The 27605-nt window shown below is 32.1% G+C and overlaps 1 protein-coding gene across 1 annotated transcript; it reads right to left on the bottom strand.

Annotated features, from left to right (window-relative positions):
* Positions 1-130: 130 nt before the first annotated feature.
* LOC139849712 (uncharacterized) lies at positions 131-27117 on the bottom strand. Its single transcript, XM_071839344.1, has 6 exons — positions 26858-27117; positions 26002-26254; positions 25355-25779; positions 24352-24814; positions 337-534; positions 131-271 (listed from the first exon to the last, which is right to left on the bottom strand). The coding sequence occupies exons 1-6, from the start codon at positions 27115-27117 to the stop codon at positions 131-133; spliced, it is 1740 nt and encodes a 579-aa protein (XP_071695445.1).
* Positions 27118-27605: the final 488 nt, after the last annotated feature.

The raw sequence follows: 27605 nt of genomic DNA, 5'->3' as shown, positions 1-27605 counted from the left end.
TGATTTTTTAAAGTTTTCACAATAAATAAACATGCAAAAATAAAAAGTAAAATAAAGAAAATTATACAAACTATACAAGCGTACATGTGCATGTTTATTAATGAGTCGTGGACGCGACTCGGTCCAGCACTCAGCTAATTCCAGAATGGTAGGCTCCACCCATTTTACCATGAGAACCACCACCCAAATCACCAACTCCAATCATCAAGATCAACAAAACATCTGCAGCTCTCGATTCCTCACACAACTCACAAATTTTATCCTTCTCTTTCTTCGACAAGTTGGACACTAAACGATTTCTTAAGTGTTTATCCTTTTAGGACATAGTGTTTTAACCTGATTATACAATTCCCTCATGGACCGAGGAAGAGTTTTATCAACGGGTGGTTTATCTGTTGGTTCTTTCGCAACCCCCCCTCCCCAACACTTAGTCGGTTTAACATCACCACCATCTCCTGCCATATCCTTGGTAGTCACAACACTATAAACAATATGGGTGGTCACTATGTGTTTGGGTGGAGGTGCGTGATATGCCTAGTCTGAAAACTCAACTGTTTACCCCGATCCTTAAGAGTCAATTTTTCGGCCTTAACATTAATCAACGCACTCGCAATTGCAAGGAATGGTCTACCCAGAACAAGTGGTATATCCTTATGTCACGACCCCATTTCGATCCCGAAATGTGACGTGATAGGTGTCCCAGTTATAGTTAACGATTTCTAAAGACGACAGCGGAAAAGTTTTTATTTCAACACACAAGTACAAGTTTTGAGTTACATGTTGGGACTTATGTGAGGACCCGTCCTTATCCCCCTGGACGAAGTCATCAACATCTGGTCCCATTGCGAGGTGCTGACCTAAGTATTCCATGAATGACTCCAAGTAATGTCCTTTCAAATGAGCAAATGCACAGCGGAAGACTTAATTCGTACCTGAGAATAAACATGCTTAAAAGTGTCAACCAAAAGGTTGGTGAGTTCATAGGTTTATCATAACAATCTTTTCAATATATTAATAGACCACAAGATTTCATAATCATAAACATAATACACTCGCAAGTGTATGTAAAGCATTCTAAGTGGTTGAGCACTTGGTAACCATACTTAACTATTAATCAATGTCGCATATTCCCTTTATTATGAAATCTCTCTACACCGTACCAAGTGTAGCCTACAAAACGAAGTACTGTGCAACTGTTGAATACTGGTCGTCCAGTCCAGTTGGGGTTGTCAGGCCCGATAGATCTATCAACAGGATTCGCGTTTACAATACCCATGTAAATAGTAGTTACCAAGTAACAGGGAAGTATGCCAGTGGTACAACTCAACGTAGAATGTATTTTTAAGTACTTGTGTCTATTTCGTAAACATTTATAAAAACATCGCATGTATTCTCAGCCCAAAAATATATTGCAAAAGCAATTAAAAAGGGAGCAAATGAAACTCACCATACTGTATTTTGTAGTAAAAATACATATGACGACATTTAACAAGTGTAGGGTTGACCTCAGATTCACGAACCTATATCAGTTATATATATTAATACATATAATAACAATTAAACAAGTTTTTTTTATATATATTAGATATATAATATATTACTTATTTAAATTATCAATATATTCGTTATTTCAAATGCTATATATATAGATATATGTTATATTAATATTTAACTTATATATATTTGTTTTCAATATTATATATTATTATTGTAAATTTGAAAGGAAAATCATAAATGTTAATATGTTAAATTTTTGTTAAAATAATTTCGATAGTGATAATAATTATAAAGATAATGATAATAGTATTAGTATTAATATTAATAGTTTCAATAAGGATTATATAATAATAATAGTTTTTGATAAAAGTAATAATTTTAGTAATAATGATAATTTTAATAATAATGATAAAAATAATAATAATTTTACTAATAGTTTTACGAATAATAATAATAATAATAATAATAATAATAATAATAATAATAATAATAATAATAATAATAATAATAATAATAATAATAATAATAATAATAATAATAATAATAATAATAATTGAATTTATACCATTATCATTATCATTATCTCCATCATTCATGTACGCGTTTCATCATCATCATTCGAGCATCATACCATAACCATATACTAATTATCATCATTATCATTTTGCTACAACCATCATCATGATCAACCTCATTCATGTTATCATCTCTTCATCATCATAACATCAAGCCATCATCATTATTTATTTATTATCGTTATATGATCATCATCATCTATATATAACTCGGTTATCCATTCGGTTATTATCATCATTATTAACAAACAACACCATTTCATCATCTTATATCCTTAATGTGTTTGTGATTACTATCGTCATCAAACTTCCTCGTTAACATGCATCATTATCATCATCATCTTATCATCATTATCATTTATGGGTCTCGTTTCAGCCCAATAGCTAAACAGACATTTGTTCCAGCCCGTCAGAAACTGAGTTGGGTCACGGCCCACTAGCAATTAGAAATATGGGTTGGTAATAGGGTTTAAGGGACTGCAGCAGCCCAAAGTCTTTGTTCAGGCCCAATTACATCGACAGAAGATAATGGGTGGGGACTTCGGTTTATAAAAATAAAAGAAACTAATGATTTGCAGCAGCCTTTATCGACCATAATAGTAATAGTAATCCTTCTTGATTAATCGATAAATAAACTGTGAACAAAAACGTGAATGAAGAAACAGAGAAAAATATAGTAGCGGTGTTTGTGGTTTTCGGTTTAAACACAAAGAAGTAGCCATGGTAGCTGTAAACTGGTGGCGACGGGTTGCAGTAAGAAACGAGTAAAGTAGCAGCGGTTTTTGAGGTAGTTTTTTTTATTTGTTGGCATCTTCCAGCTGCAACAGTGGTGGTTTAATGGGTTTTTGCTGGGTGGTTTGGACAGAAAACCGAAGAGAGAGAGAGAGAGAGAGAGAGAGAGAGAGAGAGAGGTTAGTGAGAGAGATAAGAGAGATGATTGTGGTGATCGATTAGAGGTTGTGGTGGTTGTTATTGATGTATTGGTGATGGATTAGGTGAGTTTTTGGGTGGTCTTTACGGCTGAAACAGAAGCATAGCAACAGCAGAATATAAGTGTTGTTTTATGATGGTGTTTGATCAAAGTAGGTTTGGTTTTTGAGATATATAATCGAAACAGAACGACAGAAGGTCAAGTTGCAGGTGGTTATTGGTGATGATGGTGATGGATTTCATAGGTTTATGAAGGATGATTAGTAGCTCACGATTGGAAGTGGTTGTCGAGGTAGTGATTGTGATGGTTGTTGGTGGCCGATTGGTATACCATGATGGTGGTGTCGGTGAAGTTATGTTTCACTTAGATGGTGATAAATAAAAAAATGGGAGTGGAGATACTATCAAAACAGAAAGGATGGATAGTCACATAGATTGTGGGTGTAGGGTGGTTCTGCCTCTCATGTATTTATAGATATATATACATCCGTAAATATAATTACTTTAATTTAATTAATAATATTATAATAATTGTTATATATGATTCAAGTGGGATTGAATAAAATTAAAAACAGTATTCTCCTTTTAATCATATGCAAGTAATTGTACCTTCTTTTAAGTTCACGGATATAATTTTGTAAATTAAAGTAATAATATAATATTATTAATAATTAATAATAATAAAAAATATATAATATAATAATAAAACTTTAATCAAAATGAATTTAAGAACGTGCAGGGAAATTACACAGCAGCTTCTTGTTTGAACTTACTCTACCGACACTTTAGATATTTTCTATTTGCGGAGTGCTATATCGTGTCCATTGCTAAACAGTTAGAAGATAAAAGTGTTCCTAAAAATCCCAAATTTTAGATTAAATATATTTAATTATTTCACTCATTAACTATTTGAAACCTGATCAAAATGGTTCTATAATTATTTATTTTCTGTTCCAATTATCATGTACGGAGTACTAAAATTTAAACTAAAAAGGTAAAAATATCTTTGTCAAAACTAAAATCTTCGTAATCAATTTACAGTCTAACTTTTATCTTAATCATTCATGAACATGTATTACATCTATATTAAAACTAACAAAACGTCAACTGAGTGTCACTGACGTTTACAAATTTGGCTCGAAATCATTTATTTTCCATACGCCATATGTATATATATAAATATATTTTAATATCGGGTTTTATTATATAACTAAATATATATATATTTTCAAATAAATATATTTACAATTAACATTTATGTATATACACATATATATATGTATCTATTTACAAATAGTTGTTCGTGAATCGTCGAGAACAATCGAAGGTCAATTGAAAATATGGATCAGTTCAAAATTTTTGAAACTCAACCTAACAGACTTTGCATAAAATATTACATCATATCTAGAGTTTGGTTTAAAATTAGTCGAAATTTTCCGGGTCGTCACAGTACCCACCCGTTAAAGAAATTTCGTCCTCGAAATTTGAGTGAGGTCGTCACGGCTAACAATAAAAATGTTTTCATGACGAATGTAAGTTGATAATTAGAGTTTTATCATTATTGATTAATATAGATAAAACGATTCGATCATGTGAAGCGTACGAGCGAAGCTATCACAAAAGAGTGAAAAGTTTCGTCTTAACTTTTGACGTAGTCATGGTGGATTTCTGGAGTTCAAGGAATTTAAAAAAGAACTTCTAATCAGAAAGAAAATGAAATAACACGATTTATTAGCAATTTGTTGGAATTACGGAAGAACAGAAATATCAAGGAAATATTTCCGTGATATGCTTAGAAATTAAGTAGAATGAAAGAGTTATGTAACATAGCACATGATGAGGGCATGATATGTGAACCATCATCACGTTCCATTAGAAAATTAGCATGACTTACTGTAATATAATCACGTTGGCCAAGCGCATTATATTATACTAACTCATGCCTCAGTTCCCAACACTTCTCCACAATTTATTCATAACTTTTACTTAGATTTTACAGAAGTTTCCAATATACTGGAATACAAATAGCACAAAGAGGTATATAATTTCGAACAAGAATATTTATGAAAATATCCTCAGAAATTTCGAAGATATTTATGATGATATTTTGGAATTTCTAAGTTCGAAGGTTGATGAAGAAAAATTTTTCGCAAGATTTTACATGACTTCGGAGCAGGATAATATCTAAAGATTTCATCGGATTCAGAATTACCTGGATTCATGAATATAGGGTTTGGTCCTTTTATTTGTCCATGGTCTCCTTCATGGTTAGCTCAATCCGTTTTCCAGTACCAAATTTTCTATCGAGCGTTCCCTAACACTCCATTCTTTATCATCAACCTCTTGGCCATTTAGGCCATCTACAATTTTACTGTTTCGTCTGCATTTAATTCAGCCACATTTGAATCATCGATTATCAATCCGAGGTGTTTTCAGGAGAATCGTGCTTTCAGATGATTAAATGCTGATGGTAATATGGTGGAATATAAATGGTTTCCTATTAATAATAAATGAGCACGCATATATATGAATGTTATAATAAGGCAAACCCAAATGAAAATTGAAGTTGACTTGATGGAGCTGTGACAAAATTGGCTACTTTGAAAAGGGATTGTAAAGTGATTTTTCGGTAATAACAATGCCAAAGGTGCTAGCACAGATACGTGTTAAATGTTTGCTCAGGTTCCAAGTGTTTTTCAGGTGCATAACTATGTGTATCAATCTTTTCTTCCGTAGATGAAGTGCGGTTGTTTTATCCTCTCATTTGAGGTGTTTTCAAGAATCATGAAAGGTTTGAACGCAGAATGCAATCGTCAAGATACAAATGAGGTTTAAGATGAAATCAAGTGGCAAACTTGAAGAAATGTTTAGTTTCATATGTTATAATCAATATTTTAATTCATTTTAATTGTTCAATATTATTAGTCCACAGTCGATAGTCTACAGTTAACAGTCCAATAATTCATATATAGTTTAATATATAATATTCGAATTAATTAATACGTTTCGTGACCCGTATACGTCTCAGACTCGATCACAACTCAAACTATATATATTATTGTAGAATCAACCTCAACCCTGTATAGCTAACTCCCGCATTACTGCATATAGAGTGTCTATGGTTATTCCAAATAATATATATAGATGCGTCGATATGATATGTCAAAACCTTGTATACGTGTCCCGATATTTAAAGTGCGTAAAATAAATAACAGAAATTAAATGACGATAAATAAAATTACGAGAATGTAAATTGCGATAATTAAATTGCGATAAATAAAATGTAATCAGTTAGCTAGGAACAATTAGCTAGGAACAGTTAGCGTGGATTCTTAACAATATTTCAATTAGTTAACTCGTTTGTTTCTAACAAATTTTATTTTGTTCAATATTTTCCTCATTATACCACTTGTTGGATTCTGAGAAGTCAAAATCCAAATATGAAATTGAATAAAAATGGTTATTCTGCGGTGAATGGATTTGTATATCGGTGAATGTAAGTAGGATAATAAATGACTGTTGAATCAGATTCGAAGAATGTACAGTGTAACTTATTAGTGTGAAATCTAAATATTCCTCGGGTATCACCTACCCGTTAAAATATTTTCACCATTAACAGTTTGTACAAAAGAATTTTTAATTACAATCTTTATGAAAACATATATACATATATATTTTCTTCAGATGTAATCATGAATTTAATGAGTTAACATAATATTAATCTCATTTGATTTACCGTTAGAACTAGAATGGATAATCTTCAAAACTTTAGAGATTACTTAATCGCCATGTCGAACGGGGATAAATGATGTAGAACATCATGTAGAATGATGATTGCGCTTGAGGTACAGAATGAGGTGTTGAGGCATGGATTGTTGATGATACTGGTGCTGTTGCTGATGGTACTGTTTGTACTGGTGATGTTGCTGAAGCTGGTAAATTTTGCACCATATTCTCCAAATTTATTAATCGAGTGCGAAGCTCGTTGACTTCTTCCATTACTCCAAGATGATTGTCGGTCGAAACGAACGGATGAATAAGGTTTAGAATTTTAGATAGAGTATAATCGTGGCAAGATATTCGGGAAATGAGTGAGAAAATAGTATCCCGAGCAGGTTCGCCGGTAAGTGCTTCAGGTTCACCTCCAAGAGGTGAATTTGGTTGATGGAAAGGATCACCTTCTTTTTGTCTCCAATGATTGAGTAGGATATGAACCCATCAGATGATTTGGTTGATTCATTCTGGTGACACTGCTTTCGGAGCTTATGTGAAACTCCATATCGGAATAGCTGTCGGAATCCGAGGAATTCGAACTGGTTGTGAGTTCCATTTCGTATGATTGAATAAAGGATTTTTCGATATGAAATGATTTTCGGATATCGGATAATATTCTAATTACACAGAATACCTATATTTAGTATAGAAGATCCCGTAGATTACGGAGGGAATTAAGGAAACGTGTCAGATAAAGTCTACAGTAACAGATACGCTAAGATATGAATTTATCTGTACACTATCTATCAAATAAGTTCAGGAAGTCGTGTCTAGACTTAGGAATGATAAGCAGGTAACTTTCCACTAGGAAGGACAAACAATACTTATAATATGCAGCTAAGGTCGAAGTCCAGACTCGCTAATGCATCCTAACAACTATCAGTTAGACACACTAATGCAAGACCTGGTTCGCTAGGACCAACGCTCTGATACCACCTGTGAGGACCCGTCCTTATCCCCCTGGACGAAGTCATCAACATCTGGTCCCATTGCGAGGTGCTGGCCTAAGTATGCCATGAATGACTCTAAGTAATGTCCTTTCAAATGAGCAAATGCACATCGGAAGACTTAATTCGTACCTGAGAATAAACATGCTTAAAAGTGTCAACCAAAAGGTTGGTGAGTTCATAGGTTTATCATAACAATCTTTTCAATATATTAATAGACCACAAGATTTCATAATCATAAACATAATACACTCGCAAGTGTATGTAAAGCATTCTAAGTGGTTGAGCACTTGGTAACCATACTTAACTATTAATCAATGTCACATATTCCCTTTATTATGAAATCTCTCTACACCGTACCAAGTGTAGCCTACAAAACGAAGTACTGTGCAACCGTTGAATACTGGTCGTCCAGTCCGGTTGGGGTTGTCAGGCCCGATAGATCTATCAACAGGATTCGCGTTTACAATACCCATGTAAATAGTAGTTACCAAGCTACAGGGAAGTATGCTAGTGGTAAAACTTAACGTAGAATGTATTTTTAAGTACTTGTGTCTATTTCGTAAACATTTATAAAAACAGCACATGTATTCTCAGCCCAAAAATATATTGCAAAAGCAATTAAAAAGGGAGCAAATGAAACTCACCATACTGTATTTTGTAGTAAAAATACATATGACGACATTTAACAAGTGTAGGGTTGACCTCAGATATATATTAATACATATAATAACAATTAAACAAGTTTTTTTTTATATATATTAGATATATAATATATTACTTATTTAAATTATCAATATATTCGTTATTTCAAATGCTATATATATAGATATATGTTATAATAATATTTAACTTATATATATTTGTTTTCAATATTATATATTATTATTGTAAATTTAAAAGGTAAATCATAAATGTTAATATGTTAAATTTTTGTTAAAATAATTTCGATAGTGATAATAATTATAAAGATAATGATAATAGTATTAGTATTAATATTAATAGTTTCAATAAGGATTATATAATAATAGTAGTTTTTGATAAAAGTAATAATTTTAGTAATAATGATAATTTTAATAATAAGGATAAAAATAATAATAATTTTACTAATAGTTTTACGAATAATAATAATAATAATAATAATAATAATAATAATAATAATAATAATAATAATAATAATAATAATAATAATAATAATTGAATTTATACCATTATCATTATCATTATCTCCATCATTCATGTACGCCTTTCATCATCATCATTCGAGCATCATACCATAACCATATACTAATTATCATCATTATCATTTTGCTACAACCATCATCATGATCAACCTCATTCATGTTATCATCTCTTCATCATCATAACATCAATCCATCATCATTATTCATTTATTATCGTTATATGATCATCATCATCTATATATAACTCGGTTATCCATTTGGTTATTATCATCATTATTAACAAACATCACCATTTCATCATCTTATATCCTTAATGTGTTTGTGATTACTATCGTCATCAAACTTCCTCGTTATCATGCATCATTATCATCATCATCTTATCATCATTATCATTTATGGGTCTCGTTTCAGCCCAATAGCTAAACAGACATTTGTTCCAGCCCGTCAGAAACTGAGTTAGGTCACGGCCCACTAGCAATTAGAAATATGGGTTGGTAATAGGGTTTAAGGGACTGCAGCAGCCCAAAGTCTTTGTTCAGGCCCAATCGATCCATATTCAGCTTTGCAATTTTATTACATCGACAGAAGATAATGGGTGGGGACTTCGATTTATAAAAATAAAAGAAACTAATGATTTGCAGCAGCCTTTATTGACCATAATAGTAATAGTAATCCTTCTTGATTAATTGATAACTAAACTGTGAACAAAAACGTGAATGAAGAAACAGAGAAAAATATAGTAGCGGTGTTTGTGGTTTTTGGTTTAAACACAAAGAAGTAGCCATGGTAGCTGTAAACTGGTGGCGACGGGTTGCAGTAAGAAATGAGTAAAGTAGCAGCGGTTTTTGAGCTAGTTTTTTTTATTTGTTGGCGTCTTCCAGCTACAACAGTGGTGGTTTAATGGGTTTTTGCTGGGTGGTTTGGACAGAAAACCGAAGAGAGAGAGAGGTTAGTGAGAGAGATAAGAGAGATGATTGTGGTGATCGATTAGAGGTTGTGGTGGTTGTTAGTGATGTATTGGTGACGGATTAGGTGAGTTTTTGGGTGGTCTTTACGGCTGAAATAGAAGCATAGCAACAGCAGAATATAAGTGTTGTTTTATGATGGTGTTTGATCAAAGTGGGTTTGGTTTTTGAGATATATAATCGAAACAGAAAGACAGAAGGTCAAGTTGCAGGTGGTTATTGGTGATGATGGTGATGGATTTCATAGGTTTATGAAGGATGATTAGTAGCTCACGATTGGAAGTGGTTGTCGAGGTAGTGATTGTGATGGTTGTTGTTGGCCGATTGGTATACCATGATGGTGGTGTCGGTGAAGTTATGTTTCACTTAGATGGTGATAAATAAAAAAAAAGGGAGTGGAGATACTATCAAAACAGAAAGGATGGATAGTCACATAGATTGTGGGTGTAGGGTGGTTCTGCCTCTCATGTATTTATAGATATATATACATCAATAAATATAATTACTTTAATTTAATTAATAATATTATAATAATTGTTATATATGATTCAAGTGGGATTGAATAAAATTAAAAACAGTATTCTCCTTTTAATCATATGCAAGTAATTGTACCTTCTTTTAAGTTCACGGATATAATTTTGTAAAATAAAGTAATAATATAATATTATTAATAATTAATAATAATAAATAAAATCAAGATGAATTTAAGAACGTGCAGGGAAATTACACAGCAGCTTCTTGTTTGAACTTACTCTACCGACACTTTAGATATTTTCTATTTGCGGAGTGCTATATCGTGTCCATTGCTAAACAGTTAGAAGATAAAAGTGTTCCTAAAAATCCCAAATTTTAGATTAAATATATTTAATTATTTCACTCATTAACTGTTTGAAACCTGATCAAAATGGTTCTATAATTATTTATTTTCTGTTCCAATTATCATGTACGGAGTACTAAAATTTAAACTAAAAAGGTAAAAATATCTTTGTCAAAACTAAAATCTTCGTAATCAATTTACAGTCTAACTTTTATCTTAATCATTCATGAACATGTATTACATCTATATTAAAACTAACAAAACGTCAACCGAGTGTCACTGACGTTTACAAATTAGGCTCGAAATCATTTATTTTCCATACGCCATATGTATATATATAAATACATTTTAATATCGGGTTTTATTATATAACTAAATATATATATATATATATATATATATATATATATATATATATATATATATATATATATATATGTATATATATATATATATATATATATATATTTTCAAATAAATATATTTACAATTAACATTCATGTATATACACATATATATATGTATCTATTTACAAATAGTTGTTCGTGAATCATGGAGAACAATCGAAGGTCAATTGAAAATATGGATCAGTTCAAAATTTTTGAAACTCAACCTAACAGACTTTGCATAAAATATTACATCATATCTAGAGTTTGGTTTAAAATTAGTCAAAATTTTCCGGGTCGGCACAACTTAAAAGTAAACTACAACAATTACAACCATAACATAACAAAGTACAACACTTAAACATAGTGCATGATGATTTATTTTTAAAACGACATCCCGACATCCTGACGACATCCCAAAAGCCAACCTGAATGTATGCGGACTCCTGCTTAAGGACCTGAGAAAACATATGCTTAAAAACGTCAACAATAATGTTGGTGAGATCATAGGTTTAATGTATATAAATGTATGGACCATAAGATTTTCAAGTATAAACAGTTGTAAATATATTCTAAATAAACATGAGCTCCCGATATCGATCTTAACAATCAAGAACCCGAAATCATGTAGTCTCACTTAGCTAGAGCTACAAAGTCGAAGGTTATGCATCCGCTAGCCTGAAGACTATGCCGGATGTGAGGAGTCACCCTCAAATAGATCTATCCACATTATTCGCATTTACCATAAACAAGTAATTAACGATATCAGAATCGGGGTTTAAGCTAAGTCACAAACTCAACACAATAGAATATAGTTTTAAGCACTTATGTCCATAATGTAAAACATAAAAGAAGCACGTTTCTCATCCCAAAATAGTAAGTTTGCTAAAAGCAAGTAAAATGGGACTATGATACTCACAGATGATGTTATGCGGTATAAAGCTTGGATTTGTGGTTTAAGTACTTTGATGTACTTCGAGCTCGGGACCTAAATACATAAGTTAAGGTCAGAGGTGTGTTATTACTAACATTATTAATACTAATGATTTGATTTATGTTCAAATGTAACATAGTGTACTCGGCTTTTAAACGACGGTTTCTCGGTTTACAAGTTAAGGTTTCTATGTGGACTGATTTTACAAGTAGTTTTAGAAGTTGATTTCTTATTTAAAAAGTAGTGATATAAGGTAATTATTATTTTATATGTGAAGGTATATGTGTTGGAGGTCTAAAAATATAAGATTTGTAATTTATATCATAAAAATGAATTTTATAGAATTATTTTACTACAAGTGGACTGTTTTGACTAGTTTAAAATTTAATATCACTAAAAATAGTAAATTAATTTATTTAGACTTATCCTTTTGAAGTCTTACTCCAATATAGTTATATTTTAGTTCAAAAATTCGTTTTGCTCAGAAAACATAAGTTGCGTACGTTTTCTTTATATTCTAAGTGGTGACAGTTTCAACAAGTTTAAAACCCATTATTTAAATGTACAAGACCATATCCTAATCATTTCTTAAGCTTTTTATATGATTCCAAAGCCTAACATGTTCTATTTTTAGTCTATTTTATAATGAAAATCTCCTAAGTTTTCATATCTAAACGTTGGTACTCATTTTTGGTGATACATGTGTGTTGGACAGATTCTGTCCAAATCAGTACCCATAAAAAGTAAAAATACAAAATAAATACTTAAACTACTTTATAAATCATGGGATTTTTATAGAAAGTCTAGGACTCATAAAAGTTTTAGAATCTAAAAAATTCCAGTAGCAAAAGTGTAAAGACCCGAACTAATCCATCCGGACGGAGTCTTCAACAGTTGGTCCCATTGCGATGATCGACTCCAAATAATACCTTTAATTTGAGCAAATGCACAGCGGAAGACTCTATACGTACCTGAGAATAAACATGCTTTAAAACGTCAACATAAAGTTGGTGAGATATATAGGTTTGATGCTAGCAGTGTTATAACTATGGACCACAAGATTTCATATATAGACATTTTAATAAAAATATTCTAAGTGGTTGAGCACTTGGTAACCATACTTAACATTTAATCACGTCGCATATTCCCTTTATTATGAAATCTTACTACACCGTACCAAGTGTAGTCACGAAACGAAGTACTGTGCAACCGTTGAATACTGGTCGTCCAGTCCGGTTGGGGTTGTCAGGCCCGATAGATCTATCAACAGGATTCGCGTTTACAATACCGCTGTAAATAATAGTTACCAAGCTACAGGGAAGTATGCCAGTGGTACAACTCAACGTAGAATATATTTTTCAGTTACTTGTGTCCATAACGTAAAACATAAAATACATGTATTCTCATCCCGAAATATTTAAAGTTTAAAAGTGGGACTATATACTCACCATACTGTATTTTGTAGTAAAAATACATATAACATCATTGATCAAGTATAGGGTTGGCCTCGGATTCACGAACCTATATCATTTGTATATATATTAACATACGTAATTATAATCGAACAAATATATATAGGTTATTATTAGTGTTGTAATTTATATACATATTTATATATATATGTTAATATATATTAATTTAATAAGTTTCATTATATAAATTTTTCATTTCTATATATAGAAATATTAATATAGTTAGGTTATTTGTTGTAAATATATTTTATATGATATCATGGATTTAATACTATTACTTAAATTTAATAATGACGTTGAAAATAATTATTTCGATAACATCATTAGTAATTTTGTTAGTAAAGATATTCATAATGATAATAGTAATATTAATAATAATAAAAATGTTAATTCTAATAAAATACAAGTTTTAAGATTGATAGATTTTTTTTTAATAAAATTGGTAATGATGATTTCAAATAAAATGAAACTTTTAATAATAACAATAATTCTATTAATAATGACAATAATACAAAAATATTGATTTAATCATAATAATACTAAATTCCTAACCTTAATGATAATATAATTTTTAATACTAATAATAATAACAATATTAATAATAATAATAATAATAGTTTTGAGAACTACCTCATTAAAAAAAAAACGGATCCTAAAAAGAAAGACCCCTGCAGGGCTCGAACCCATGACCTCCCGTACACACTCCAACAACCATAACCGTAGCTCTACTTAATCACTTATGTTTTGATAAGGGACTCAAATGGTTTTAATCTATATATACGACTTCCCCAGCAAAAATGAATCGGTTGAACTTCATATGGCCCAACAAGCTACAATTTCTCGGTCCATTAAACATCAAATGGGACAAGGCCCAGGCCCTTTCCGAAATTTGGCAGAATAAAAGAAATAAATTAGCTGGAAAACGTATTCTCTTGTTTGTGGGGTTCGATCTTAAAAGAAACTCCAACATATCATCTTGCTTTATCAATAAAGATTATCATCATTATTTGTTTAATCATATTATGTAAAAAAAACGTCCAAACACTTGAGACATTATAATAAGTTTGATGTCCCACAACCCATCACCTCATCCCTATATCCTATTAATTGCTTGTTTCAACACTATCATCTTTATGTATTATTGTTAACAGACCAAAAATAGAAGAAACTTGCAGCGGCACTATTTGGCCGTTGGTGATGGTTTCATCGAATAACACAGGAACAAAAGGAATAGCAGTAGCAGAAGAATATGGTGGCTGTTTGGTGTGTGGCTAGTTCCGTACGGGACAGCAACAGAAGGAAAGTAAGCGTAGTCGTTGGGTACACTTGATGATGATTATTTTGATCACAGCAATGGCGAAAAGAAGAAAAGAAAAAAAATATGATGAGGTGTTGTGGTTGAAGGCGGTGTCGGTTGTGGTGTTCGTGATATAAACAGAAAAGTAAAGAAACGTGTAGCTGTAGTAGCAGCCACATATCTTAGCAATTGGGTTTTGTTGATGGCGAAGCTAGGTGGCGGTTGAGGTGATCTCTAGTAACAAAGTTAATGGTAATGAGGATCGATGATATATTGATAATGATTGAGTAGGTAATTGGGTATCGATGGTGACATAGTGGTGTGAAGATGATTCACGAATGAACCAAGAAATTATTTGTAAGTTTGTTTTGATTCGAAAGAAAATATAGAAAAAGAAAACATGGAAGGGATGATGGTTCAAAGAAGGTTGAATGTGGTTGTGGGTTTCTTTCCCTTTTTCTGATTTAATTTGAAGAATGTAGTAGATAGGGAAATATATAGAGTGAAAATGGAGTTTAATACAGCTGTAAGGTTCTATGACATTTGTTTGGTAGTTTCAATTGGTTCGACAGGTTAAATCAAGGAAGAAAAAAATATAAAACAGACAAAATAATAAGAATCTGATATTGGATTTGATTAAGATTATGAATTTGTATTTATTATAAATTTATAATAATTATATCAGATTAGATTTTTGTATTACTACTTAATAATATAAATAACTTTAAGAATTCTATTAATTTTAACAAAAATATTAATACTAATAATAATAAATAATGATACTGATTTCCTATTATATCTGCATATATATATACATATTTATTTTTATAGATTATGATTAAATATCAAATAACGTAATACTGATAACAAAATAATATTCTTAATTAGTATAATGTGTAAATAATAATAATAATGTTAATAACAATAATAATATCAACTATAATTATAACAATAGTTATATTAATAATATATTTAATAATCTTATAATCAAAACACTATTAATAATTATTTTAGTAACACATATAATAATATTAGATAGTAATAATGATTTTAACTATAAAATATTATTCATAACACTAATTATAATATTATTATTTTTTATAATAATATTAATACACATATATATCTTTACATATCTATATACAAACAATTGTTCGTGAATCGTCAGACTTGGCCAAAGAGTAACAGATTATCCGAATATAGAATTCAAACTTTCCAGACTCAATATTAAAGATTTTGCTTATTGTGTCGGAAACATATAAAGTTTAAGGTTCAAATTTGGTCGGAAATTTCCGGGTCATTACAGTACCCACCCGTTAAAGAAATTTCGTCCCCGAAATTTTTGGTAGAGGTCGTTATGGATAGAGATAAGGATGTTTCCATGCCAAATATGAGGTAGTAGTGGAGTTTTATCTTTATTGGGATATATAGATAAAACGATTCGATCATGTGAAGCGTACAAGTGAAGCTATCACAAAAGAGTGAAATGAGTAAATATGAAATTGTTTTAACCGATGACGTAGTAATGATTGATTTTCGGGATTTGAGGGATTTAAAGAAAATTTTACGTAATAAGATTTGGTTCTTCGGCGATCAGGATCTTCTTTGATTTAATATAGCAATATGTTCCGATTTCTTTGTCGGATACTTCACTATAAATTCAACCCCTTCGTTTCTATACAACTCACACCTTCTATTCTTTCTCCTTAATTTCTACTTTAAGGCATTTTCCAACATACTCCATCCCATTCTAATCCTTGATATACTCTTAATTTTCACATCTGTCATTCTTCTTTTTCATCTACCACCAGAAGAATCTATTTACTTCTATTATACTCTTGTGTTTATAGTGTTTCTAGTTCTCCCGTGTCTCTATATTGTTATCTGCATCGATATACACGGTTTGTAAATTCTGGGTGGTTGTTGGGTTTTATACCCTTCATTATTTTTCAAAGCCTCATACTTTCGTTTTCTCTTCCCGACTTCAAGTCAAGCGAATAATGGTCTGGAGTTCGTAGGTATGAAATTTGGAGTGAACATAACTAATGCTCTTAGAAAGAAATGGTAATGGCACGATTTTGATTTGTCAAATTATCAGAATATCCTGGAAAAGATAGAACTATCAAGATGATATGTTCCTAATATGTTTGGAGATTGGATAGAATGTAAGAGCCGTGTAACATGGCACATGATGACGGTACTGTGAATCATTACTTCCCATTAGAAACTTAACATGACTTACTGTAATATAATGAAGTTGATCAAGTTTCATTATATTATACTAATTCACGCATCAGTTCCCAACACTGCTTCAAAACATTCATATTTTAAACTTGAAGATTTCAGAATTTAGAAACTAACACAGTTTCTTTTATGTTGTAACGCAGATATTACGGGGAGATAGATGATTGCAGATGGGAATAGTTGTGAAAATATCTTTAGAAATATGGAGAATATGTATAGCGGAGAATATGAAGATATCTTATAATATCTAAGATAAGATGATGATGAATAATATCATCTGAAAAAGTTTAGAATAAGGAGTAGGGTTCATACTGACGGTTTCAACAGACACTGAATCATTTGCATTATTTGAAGGCAGGTTCATTCCTTGTATTTGTTCTTTGTTTCCTTCACGGTTAGCCCAATCCATTTTTCAGCACTAAATTTTCTATCGAGCGTTCCTAACATTCCCTTCTTTATCATCAAACTTTTGGCCATTTAGGCCATCTAAAATTTTACTGTTTCCTCTGCATTTAATGCAGTCATATCTGAATCGTCGATTATCAATCCGAGGTGTTTTTGGGCGAATTGTGTTTTTAGATGATTAAACGCTGATGGTAGCATGGTGGAATATAAAAGGTTCTCCGGTAGCGACGGCGAAAGGACAAGGTATAAATATCGAGGTTATAATAAGAGTAATCTTACTGGGAAATCGAAGTTGACTTGCTGAAGCTGTGACAAAATTTGGCTACTTTGAAAGGAATCGTAAGTTTGTTTTTGCTAATGAATGATAAGGAATTCGACGCGGATACGTTTTAACTATAACTTTGGTTTCGAAAGTTTTTCAGGTGCATAACTGTATACATAATTCTTTCTTCCGTAGACGAGGTGCGGCTGGTTCAACTTCTCGATCGAGGTGTTTTTAAGAATCGTGATAGGTTTGAACGCGGATTGTATTCGTCAAGATACGAATGAGGTTTAAGATAGAATCAAGTGGCAAGCTTGAAGAATTATTTAGTTTCATATGTTATAATCAATATTTTAATTTAATTCATTTTAATTGTCCAAAGTTAGCAGTCCAATAATCCGATGGTTCAATGATTCATATATAATTTAATATATAATATTCGAATTAAATAATATGTATCGTGACCCGTGTACCGGTCTCGGTGTCGATCACAACTCAAAGTATATATATATTTTGGAATTAACTCCGACCCTGTATAGCCAACTCCTACCTTCACATATAGAGTGTCTACGGTTATTCCGAAATATATATATATATGGGTTGATATGATAAGTCGAAACCTTGTGTACGTGTCCCGTTATTTAAAGTGCGTAAAATAAATAACAGAACTTAAATGACAATAAATTAAATTGCGATAAAATGTAATACGGAATTAATAGTTAGCTGGGAACAGTTAACTAGGAACAGTTAGCGTGGATTCTTAACAAAATTTCAATTAGTTAATTCGTTTGTTTCTAACAAATTTTATTTTGTCCAATATTTTCTTCATTATGCCACTTGTTGGATTCTGATAGGTCAAAATCTAAATATGAAATTTAAATGAAAATGGTTATTCTGTGGTGAACGGATACATATATCGGTAGTTGTAAATAGGATAGTAAATGATTGTTGCATCAGATTCGAAGAATGTACAGTGTAACTTATTAATGTGAATTCTAAATATTTCTCGGGTACTACCCACCCGTTAAAATATTTTTCATCATTAACAGTTTGTACGAAAGAAATTTTTAATTACAATCTTTATGAAAATATATACTTGCATATATATTTTCTTCGGATGTAATTATGAATTTAATGTGTCAATAGAATATTAAACTCATTTGATTTATCGTTATTACTAGATTACATGATCTCTAAAATATTAGAGATTACATAATCGTCATGTCGAACGAAGATGAATGAGGTAGAACGATATGTAAAGCGAAGATAATCGATGTAGAACGATATGTAGAACGAAGATAAAGTAGATAGATCGATACGTAGAATGATAATTATGCTCGAGGTAAAGAATGAGATGTTGAGGCGTGTGATGTTGAAACTTGGGTTGTTGGGGGTACTGGTATTGATGTTGGTGTCGGTGATGTTGCTGGAGCTGTTAAGTTTTGCACCATATTCTCCAAAGCTACTACTCGAGCACGAAGTTCGTTGACTTCTTCTACTAACCCTGGCCGGTTATTAGTGTGAGATGGAGGTTGGATATCTTCTCTAGTTCCGTTAATGGTGGCCTCCAGAGGAAAAATTCTTGCAACGAGGGTGTAAACAGTATTGCGAACAGGTTCGCCGGTGAGTGGGTCGAGTATTCCGATATTAGGCGGTAGATTCGGCTCGTGATATGGAGTACCTTCTGCCCTTCTCCATAGGGTAAGTATTTCGCGAACCCATCCCCACTTTATAAAGAAATTACGGTAGTTGATCGGTTGGTGCGCTCCCGTCACGCTATCTTCGGAGTCAGAGGAACTTTGTCGATTCGTGGAGACCATCGTGCGCGATCACAGAAAAGATTTTTGGTATCAAAAGCTTGGTGAGAGCAATGATAGTTGGATGGTATACTCAATGCATATTATGCATAAGTATATATAGTACCAGGATCCCTTAAATTACGGAAAAAATTTTGGAAGATATCAGGCAAAGTTTACCGTAATAGATACGCTAAGATATGAATTTGTCTATACACTATCTATGCAATAAAGGCAGTAAGGCGTGTCTAGACTTAAGAATAATTAGCAGGTAATTTTCCACTAGGAATGATATACAATACTTATAATATGCAGCTAAGGTCGAAGTCCAGACTCGCTAATGTATCCTAACAACTATCAGTTAGACACACTAATGCAAGACCTGGTTCGCTAGGACCAACGCTCTGATACCACCTGTAAAGACCCGAACTAATCCATCCGGACGGATTCTTCAACAGTTGGTCCCATTGCGATGATCGACTCCAAATAATACCTTTAATTTGAGCAAATGCACAGCGGAAGACTCTATACGTACCTGAGAATAAACATGCTTTAAAACGTCAACATAAAGTTGGTGAGATATATAGGTTTGATGCTAGCAGTGTTATAACTATGGACCACAAGATTTCATATATAGACATTTTAATAAAAATATTCTAAGTGGTTGAGCACTTGGTAACCATACTTAACATTTAATCACGTCGCATATTCCCTTTATTATGAAATCTTACTACACCGTACCAAGTGTAGTCACGAAACGAAGTACTGTGCAACCGTTGAATACTGGTCGTCCAGTCCGGTTGGGGTTGTCAGGCCCGATAGATCTATCAACAGGATTCGCGTTTACAATACCGCTGTAAATAATAGTTACCAAGCTACAGGGAAGTATGCCAGTGGTACAACTCAACGTAGAATATATTTTTCAGTTACTTGTGTCCATAACGTAAAACATAAAATACATGTATTCTCATCCCGAAATATTTAGAGTTTAAAAGTGGGACTATATACTCACCATACTGTATTTTGTAGTAAAAATACATATAACATCATTGATCAAGTATAGGGTTGGCCTCGGATTCACGAACCTATATCATTTGTATATATATTAACATACGTAATTATAATCGAACAAATATATATAGGTTATTATTAGTGTTGTAATTTATATACATATTTATATATATATGTTAATATATATTAATTTAATAAGTTTCATTATATAAAATTTTCATTTCTATATATAGAAATATTAATATAGTTAGGTTATTTGTTGTAAATATATTTTATATGATATCATGGATTTAATACTATTACTTAAATTTAATAATGACGTTGAAAATAATTATTTCGATAACATCATTAGTAATTTTGTTAGTAAAGATATTCATAATGATAATAGTAATATTAATAATAAAAAAAATGTTAATTCTAATAAAATACAAGTTTTAAGATTGATAGATTTTTTTTAAATAAAATTGGTAATGATGATTTCAAATAAAATGAAACTTTTAATAATAACAATAATTCTATTAATAATGACAATAATACAAAAATATTGATTTAATCATAATAATACTAAATTCCTAACCTTAATGATAATATAATTTTTAATACTAATAATAATAACAATATTAATAATAATAATAATAATAGTTTTGAGAACTACCTCATTAAAAAAAAAGGATCCTAAAAAGAAAGACCCCTGCAGGGCTCGAACCCATGACCTCCCGTACACACTCCAACAACCATAGCCGTAGCTCTACTTAATCACTTATGTTTTGATAAGGGACTCAAATGGTTTTAATCTATATATACGACTTCCCCAGCAAAAATGAATCGGTTGAACTTCATATGGCCCAACAAGCTACAATTTCTCGGTCCATTAAACATCAAATGGGACAAGGCCCAGGCCCTTTCCGAAATTTGGCAGAATAAAAGAAATAAATTAGCTGGAAAACGTATTCTCTTGTTTGTGGGGTTCGATCTTAAAAGAAACTCCAACATATCATCTTGCTTTATCAATAAAGATTATCATCATTATTTGTTTAATCATATTATGTAAAAAAAAACGTCCAAACACTTGAGACATTATAATAAGTTTGATGTCCCACAACCCATCACCTCATCCCTATATCCTATTAATTGCTTGTTTCAACACTATCATCTTTATGTATTATTGTTAACAGACCAAAAATAGAAGAAACTTGCAGCGGCACTATTTGGCCGTTGGTGATGGTTTCATCGAATAACACAGGAACAAAAGGAATAGCAGTAGCAGAAGAATATGGTGGCTGTTTGGTGTGTGGCTAGTTCCGTACGGGACAGCAACAGAAGGAAAGTAAGCGTAGTCGTTGGGTACACTTGATGATGATTATTTTGATCACAGCAATGGCGAAAAGAAGAAAAGAAAAAAAATATGATGAGGTGTTGTGGTTGAAGGCGGTGTCGGTTGTGGTGTTCGTGATATAAACAGAAAAGTAAAGAAACGTGTAGCTGTAGTAGCAGCCAGATATCTTAGCAATTGGGTTTTGTTGATGGCGAAGCTAGGTGGCGGTTGAGGTGATCTCTAGTAACAAAGTTAATGGTAATGAGGATCGATGATATATTGATAATGATTGAGTAGGTAATTGGGTATCGATGGTGACATAGTGGTGTGAAGATGATTCACGAATGAACCAAGAAATTATTTGTAAGTTTGTTTTGATTCGAAAGAAAATATAGAAAAAGAAAACATGGAAGGGATGATGGTTCAAAGAAGGTTGAATGTGGTTGTGGGTTTCTTTCCCTTTTTCTGATTTAATTTGAAGAATGTAGTAGATAGGGAAATATATAGAGTGAAAATGGAGTTTAATACAGCTGTAAGGTTCTATGACATTTGTTTGGTAGTTTCAATTGGTTCGACAGGTTAAATCAAGGAAGAAAAAAATATAAAACAGACAAAATAATAAGAATCTGATATTGGATTTGATTAAGATTATGAATTTGTATTTATTATAAATTTATAATAATTATATCAGATTAGATTTTTGTATTACTACTTAATAATATAAATAACTTTAAGAATTCTATTAATTTTAACAAAAATATTAATACTAATAATAATAAATAATGATACTGATTTCCTATTATATCTGCATATATATATATACATATTTATTTTTATAGATTATGATTAAATATCAAATAACGTAATACTGATAACAAAATAATATTCTTAATTAGTATAATGTGTAAATAATAATAATAATGTTAATAACAATAATAATATCAACTATAATTATAACAATAGTTATATTAATAATATATTTAATAATCTTATAATCAAAACACTATTAATAATTATTTTAGTAACACATATAATAATATTAGATAGTAATAATGATTTTAACTATAAAATATTATTCATAACACTAATTATAATATTATTATTTTTTATAATAATATTAATACACATATATATCTTTACATATCTATATACAAACAATTGTTCGTGAATCGTCAGACTTGGCCAAAGAGTAACAGATTATCCGAATATAGATTTCAAACTTTCCAGACTCAATATTAAAGATTTTGCTTATTGTGTCGGAAACATATAAAGTTTAAGGTTCAAATTTGGTCGGAAATTTCCGGGTCATTACAAAAAGTGAGTGTAAGTATTTTCTAAAAATTCCACCAAATGAAGACTGACTTGGTTCTTAAGAAAGTTAAGGACTAACTAGTAATCTTAATACATTTTAGCTATATCCCTTTTCATTTTAAGTTTATATTAGGTTGTTAAACATATGTAAAACATATTTTTAGTTACTAATGATCAAGATTAGAGTTAGCCATGTAATCATCATTGAGTGTTTTTAACACTCTAGATTAAGCTTTTACACCCATTTCTCTTGAAAGTAACTTGGTAAGAAATAAAAGAAGTGTTCTTGGTAATTATACCTTGAGTAATGATGATGTATGAGTTGATGAAGATGAACAAAGAAGAAAGAAATGGCTGTAACTTAGAGAGGATTTAGTGAATGATTAAGATTAGTAAGTGAGTTCAAGAGTTACCAATTTGATCTTATGGGAATGATGATGATGGCATGTAACATAGAGAAGAAAAAGAGGTTAAATGACTAAGCACACTTACTAGCTAATCATGCATGGAAGTGACATGTGTATGTAATGTGGCATAAGGAGAAGAAAAGAGAAGATGACTAATCAATCTTTACTTAGTTAATTATGCATGGAAATGACAAGTGTTTGTTATATTTGCATGTAATTAGTGCTAATTAAGTAATGTTAATTACATCTAGTCTTTTGGTTAATCTTAGATTAGTTTTAAGTTTAGATGTAAGTATATAATTAGGTGTTATAATCTTGAGTAAGACTTAGTTAATGACTAATGTTGTAGTATTTTACTAACTAGGTGAATTAAGGACGATTACTTAATCAATAATACTTGATCATGTTATATACTTAATTTCACAAGTATACAAGTGTGTAGTTTTTTTTTTCAAGTCTTAGGATTTATGGTGGTAAACTAGGGTTTCTAGGAATTGTGTATATGTATAACAATCCTCGATCAATCAAGACTTAAATGTAAGACCAGGGTTATACAAACCCTAAAATAAATCAAGACGTTTTTTATTAAATATACTAGTCAAGAAGAAAAAAAAATTCTAATTTTGAAAGGTTAGATTAAATAACCTAGTAGAAAAAGTTAGGGTTATGACATTACCCACCCGTTAATAAAAATTTCGTCCTCAAAATTTAGGTGGTACCTGACGTTTTTGTGATATCAGTGAATATATGTGGATACTTCCGCCTCATGTGGTCCTCCCTTTCCCAAGTAAACTTCGGTCCTCTACGAGCATTCCAACGAACTTTGACAATCGGAATACTACTTTTCTTCAAACGCTTAACTTCGCGATCTATGATCTCAGCTGGTTCCTCGATAAAATGAAGTTTATTGTCTATACAAATCTCTTCCAATGGAATAATGAGACTGTCGTCGGACAAACACTTCTTTAAGTTTGAGACATGAAAAGTATCATGGATACCACTCAATTCTTGCGGTAGTTTCAAACGATATGCCACAGGACCAATCCTTTCAATTATCTCGAAAGGTCCAACATATCTCGGGCTTAGTTTCCCTCGCTTCCCAAATCGAATCACACCCTTCCAGGGAGAAACTTTAAGCATGACTTTATCTCCTACCTGAAATTCTAAGGATTTTATTCGAACATCAGCATAGCTCTTTTGTCGGCTCATGGCAGTCTTCAATCTCTCTTGAATCTGAAAGATTTTCTCTGTAGTCTCATATATGATTTCTGGACTAGTGAGTTGTCTGTCACCCACTTGACTCCAACATAGAGGTGATCTACATTTTCTACCATAGAGAGCTTCAAATGGTGCGGCTTTAATACTCGCGTGATAACTGTTGTTATATGAAAATTCTGCTAATGGTAGATATTTATCCCATCCATTACCAAAATCAATAACACATGCCCGTAGCATATCTTCTAGGGTTTGGATGGTCCTTTCACTTTGTCCGTCAGTTTGTGGATGGTAGGCGGTACTCATGTCCACACGAGTTCCTAGAGCTTCTTGTAAAGATTGCCAAAATCTTGACGTGAATCGACTATCACGGTCGGATATAATAGAGACAGGCACTCCGTGTCTTGAAATAACTTCTTTCAAATATAATTGTGCCAATTTCTCCATCCTATCCGTCTCTTTCATAGGTAGGAAATGTGCAGACTTAGTGAGACGATCGACAATCACCCAAATAGTGTCGTAACCACTCACGGTTCTTGGTAGCTTCGTTATAAAATCCATGGTTATTCTTTCCCATTTCCACTGTGGGATTTCCGGTTGTTGTAACAACCCTGACGATTTTTGATTCTCCACTTTGACTTTCGCACAAGTCAGACATTGGCTCACATAAGTGGCAATGTCAGCTTTCATGTTAGGCCACCAATAAAATTCCTTGATATCGTGATACATTTTCCCAGTTCCAGGGTGAATTGAGTATCTCGTCTTGTGCGCTTTATCTAACACAAGTTTTCTTAATTCACCATACTTTGGTACCCATAGACGTCCTGCAAAGTATCGGGTCCCATCACCCTTTACTTCAATTTGCTTAATCAATCCTTTAATCGCCTCATCCTTCCAATGTTCCTCCTTCACAGCTTCTAACTGAGCACCTCGGATTTGCGAAACAAGATTTGCATGAATAGTTATATTCAGTGCTCTAACTCGAAGAGGTTTAATCTTTTCCTTTTGACTCAATGCATCGGCAACCACGTTAGCCTTCCCAGGATGATAACGAATTTCGCAGTCATAATCATTCAACAATTCAACCCAACGCCGTTGTCGCATATTTAATTGTTTCTGATCAAAAATATGTTGAAGACTCTTGTGATCCATAAATATAGTGCATTTAGTTCCATACAAATAATGTCTCCACATTTTAAGGGCAAAGACAACAGCTCCCAATTCTAAATCATGAGTTGTATAGTTTTGCTCGTGCACCTTCAGCTGTCGTGATGCATAAGCAATGACCTTCTGTCGCTGCATCAAAACACATCCAAGTCCTTGATGCGAGGCGTCACAATAAACCACAAAATCTTCATTTCCCTCAGTTAAAGATAATATGGGTGCAGTAGATAGTTTATGCTTCAATTGTTGAAATGCAGACTCTTGTTCCTTTAACCATTCAAACTTCTTTCCTTTATGAGTCAGTGTAGTTAAAGGTCGCGCAATCTTCGAAAAATCTTGGATAAACCTTCGGTAATATCCAGCAAGACCTAAAAATTGTCTCACTTGAGTTGGAGTCTTAGGAACTTCCCAGTTGCCAATAGCCTCGATCTTGGCAGGATCAACATGAATACCTTGGCTACTAACCACGTGACCCAAAAATTGTACCGACTGCAACCAAAAATCAAACTTTGAAAACTTGGCGTATAATTTCTCTTTCTCTAGCAATCCAAGAATTATCCTCAAGTGTTCTTCATGTTCTTCTTTACTTTTAGAGTAGATCAAAATATTGTCGATGAATACGATAACAAACTTGTCCAAATACGGCTTACACACACGGTTCATGAGATCCATGAATACCGCAGGTGCATTAGTCAAACCAAATGACATGACTAAGAATTCGTAATGGCCATATCACGTCCTAAAAGCTGTCTTACGAATATCATCCTCCTTGACTCTTAACTGATGATAACCAGATCTCAAATCAGTCTTCAAATATACACTAGATCCTTGTAGTTGATCAAACAAATCATCGATTCTCGGTAGTGGATACCGATTCTTAATCGTCAATTTATTCAACTCTCGATAATCTATGCACATCCTCATAGATCCATCTTTCTTCTTTACGAACAAGATAGGAGCACCCCAGGGCGATGAACTAGGTCGAATAAATCCCTTATCCAACAGTTCTTGTAATTGGTTTGACAACTCTTGCAATTCTGAAGGTGCTAATCGATATGGTGGTCGAGCAACAGGTGCAGCTCCCGGAATTAAGTCGATTTGAAATTCAACTTGTCTATGTGGAGGAAGACCAGGTAAATCTTCAGGAAAAACTCCAGGAAAATCCTTTACTACCGGTACATCCTCAAGTCGCTTCTTCTCCGACTCCATCTCCTTTACGTGCGCGAGGATGGCTTGACATCCTTTTCATAAATATTTTCGAGCCTTCATGCAAGAAATGATGTTGAGTTTTGCACCACTCTTTTCTCCTTGAACTACCAAAGTTTCACCATTTGTGAGAGGAATACGAATGGATTTCTCCGTGCAAGCAATGTTCGCATGGTTCTTAGATAACCAATCCATACCAATAATAACATCAAAACTACCTAACTCAACAGGCATAAGATCGACTTCAAATAGTTTATCAGCTAACGTTAGAGCACAACCTTGAAAGATCTTATCTACTTTCAAAGTTTTGCCATTAGCCAATTCTATTATATACTTAGTATCTAAAGCAGTTGGAGGTACGTTAATTACGGTACTAAAGTCCTTAGAAATAAAACTTCTATCAGCACCACTATCAAATAGTACATAAGCAATGCAGTTGTTTAGAAGAAATGTACCCGTGACTAAATCAGGATTTTCACGAGCTCCTTTTG

The sequence above is a fragment of the Rutidosis leptorrhynchoides genome, chromosome 5 (genome assembly GCF_046630445.1).
Source record: "Rutidosis leptorrhynchoides isolate AG116_Rl617_1_P2 chromosome 5, CSIRO_AGI_Rlap_v1, whole genome shotgun sequence".
Classification (NCBI taxonomy): domain Eukaryota; kingdom Viridiplantae; phylum Streptophyta; class Magnoliopsida; order Asterales; family Asteraceae; genus Rutidosis; species Rutidosis leptorrhynchoides.
The sequence above is the reverse complement of the archived record's forward strand: the minus strand, read 5'-3'. Positions and strand labels throughout refer to the sequence as shown.